Raw genomic sequence first — 3,143 nt, forward strand, 5'->3', positions numbered from 1 at the left:
CATGGCATCTGGTCCCATCACTTCTTGGGAAATAGATGGGGAAACAGTGGAAACAGTGTCAGACTTTATTTTGGGGGCTCCAAAATCACTGTGGATGCTGATTGCAGCCATGAAATTAAAAGACGCTTGCTCCTTGGAAGGAAAGTTATGACCAGCCTAGATAGCATATTAAAAAGCAGAGACATGACTTTGCCAACAAAGGTCCGTCTAGTCAAGGCTATGGTTTTTCCAGTGGTCATGTATGGATGTGAGAGTTGGACTGTGAAGAAAGCTGATCGCCAAAGAATTGATGCTTTTGAAGTGTGGTGCTGGATAAGACTCTTGAGAGTCCCTTGGACAGCAAGGAAATCCAACCAGTCCATTCTAAAGGAGATCAATCCTGGGTGTTCATTGGAAGGACTGATGCTAAAGCTGAAACTCCAATACTTTGGCCACCTCATGCGATGAGTTGACTCACTGGAAAAGACTCTGATGCTGGGAGGGATTGGGGGCAGGAGGAGAAGGGGACGACAGAGAATGAGATGGCTGGATGGCATCACCGACTCAATGGACATGAGTTTGAGTGAACTCTGGGAGTTGGTGTTGGACAAGGGGGCCTGGCATGTTGTGATTCATGGGGTTGCAAAGAGACGGACACGACTGAGCGACCAAACTAGTATAAAGATAAAAAGTGTGTTGGGCCACTTTTATAAAAATTGTTGGTGTTGAGCAGAGAAATGTGAATCTCTTCAGTGAGATTCTATCATAAGATTCTGCAGTAACTCTCCAACTGATTTTTTTTTTCTGTTGATCAGGACAGGTTTGAAATATTTTGATTATTTTCATTATATCAAATGAAACAGAAGTGATACTAGAATTGGAGAGAGAAGAAAGCAACACAGTCTTATAAGGAACTGGAGATTAATGTATAGGAGAAAATTACTGTTAAGGCCTTAGACTTACCCACATTTACTTGGGGACAATATATTTTGAGTAAAATCACGGGTCCTGGAGCCAGACATTCTAGATTCTTGTCATTTATTATGTTTGGGAACATGAACATTTACTGAAACTAAATAAGTGTCAGTTTATTCAGCTTTCAAAATAAAATAGTACTAGGGCTTGCCCTGAGAGAAAATTGTAAATACTAAATGAAGCTATCTACTTTAAAGTGCTGGGATTTCTGCTTGATATTTTATACTATCTTTTTTTTTATTTTAATTGGAGGCGAATTACTTTACATTATTGTATTGGTTTTGCCATACATTGACATGAATCCATCCCGGGTGTACATGTGTTCCCCATCTGGAACCCCCCTCCCATTTCCCTCCCCATCCCATCCCTCTGGGTCATCCCAGTGCACCCAACCACGAGCATCCTGTATCATGCATCGAACCTGGACTGGCGATTTGCTTCACATATGATAATATACATGTTTCTATGCCATTCTCCCAAATCATCCCACCCTCATCCTCTCCCAGAGTTCAAAAGACTGTTTTATACATCTGTGTCTCTTTTGCTGTCTCGTATACAGGGTTATCGTTACCATCTTTCTAAATTCCATATATATGCGTTAGTATACTGTATTGGTGTTTTTCTTTCTGGCTTACTTCACTCTGTATAACAGGCTCCTGTTTCATTCACCTCATTAGAACTGATTCAAATGTATTACTTTTAACTGCTGAGTAACACTCCATTGTGTTTATGTACTACATACTATCATCATCATATATGTTATTATTTTATGATGATCATCATCGTTGTTGTTTGTAGTTTTTTAAATCAAACTGGAGTTTCTTTAATTTTTAAGAATCTCTGACTTTATTCTTGTTATTTCTCCATACATAGTCACTGTAACACAGTTTCAATGGTAGTGTCCCAGAGAGAATTTGGGAAAGGTATTATATGAGAAAATGATTCTGAATTTTCAAAATCTGAACAATAAAACTAAAACATTGCCTATCTCAGCAAACCAAAGGCATATTTATGATATGACACTATGACATTGAGTCTATTCATCTACATTTCCCACTGTCCAGAATTTTCTTCAGAGCAAATTTGGCATCCTTATTCCGCAGACTGTAGATCAGAGGGTTTAGCATGGGCACAATGCAGGTATAAAACACAGAGGACACTTTCCCTTGGTCCATAGAGCTCACAGATGAAGGCTTCAGGTACATGAATGCTGCAGATCCATAGAAAACAGCAACTGCTGAGATATGGGAGCTGCAGGTGCTGAAGGCTTTGGACCTGCCTTCAGTGGAGTGGATTTGAAGGATGGTAGAGAGGATGAAGATGTAGGAAGCAAGGATGGTTAAAACAGGAATCAGGACATTAAAAGCACTAAAGATTAGAGCCAATAATTCATTCATGGAGATGCTAGAACAAGATAGCTCCAAGAGTGGGAAGACATCACAGAAATAATGGTTAACCACATTGGCCTTGCATAAATAGAGTCTAAACATAAAGCCTGTATGGATTGCAGATTCAATGATGCACAAAATATAAACTGTCACTGTGAGCTGGAAGCACCTATAATAAGACATGATTACATTGTAAAGCAAAGGGTTACAGATGGCAACATAGCGGTCATATGCCATTACAGCCAGCATATAGCATTCTGCAATAATAAAAGCAATAAAGAAATAGAGCTGAGTCATACATTCAGGGTAGGAGATGATATTTTGCTCTGTCACAAAGTTCACCAGCATTTTGGGAGTAATGACAGTGGACTGACAGAGATCAATAAAGGACAAATTTCTGAGGAAATAGTACATGGGGGTGTGCAGGTGAGAACTGAGCCCTATCAGTGTGATCATGCCCAGGTTCCCCACCACCGTGACTAAATAGATTCCTAGGAAGAAGACCAGAAGGGGAATCTGGAGCTCTGGTTTCTCTGTGAGCCCAGCGAGGATGAACTCAGTCACTGAGGAGTGATTTCCAGGGTCCATTTCCTTCTCAGCAGGTTCTAGGTTTAAAAATGAGAAAATGAGTGTACTTTTGTGTTAGGGTGTGTGAGAGAGAGAGAGAGATTTATGAACATATATATGTGCTTGTGTGTGTGGCAGAGAGTAATCCTATGGAGATCATTCTTTAATGCTAATCAGAGGACATACATAATGTGGGGATTTCTTTAGCATCTATTGTCATTCTAGGACAAGCTA

General features: G+C 40.0%; 1 protein-coding gene across 1 annotated transcript; it reads right to left on the reverse strand.

Annotated features, from left to right (window-relative positions):
- Positions 1–1,994: 1,994 nt before the first annotated feature.
- On the reverse strand, positions 1,995–2,930 carry LOC129548530 (olfactory receptor 8G3-like). The gene has a single exon (XM_055415046.2). It carries the CDS (start codon positions 2,928–2,930, stop codon positions 1,995–1,997), a length of 936 nt encoding a protein of 311 aa, XP_055271021.2.
- Between the last annotated feature and the right edge of the window lie 213 nt (positions 2,931–3,143).

This window comes from Moschus berezovskii, chromosome 25 (genome assembly GCF_049115385.1).
Source record: "Moschus berezovskii isolate FMDL1 chromosome 25, NW_MosBer_1.0, whole genome shotgun sequence".
NCBI lineage: Eukaryota > Metazoa > Chordata > Mammalia > Artiodactyla > Moschidae > Moschus > Moschus berezovskii.

What these genes read in the sequence shown, in the direction of transcription:
- LOC129548530 (XM_055415046.2), bottom strand. Translation starts at nt 2,930, where the DNA reads ATGGACCCTGGAAATCACTCCTCAGTGACTGAGTTCATCCTCGCTGGG.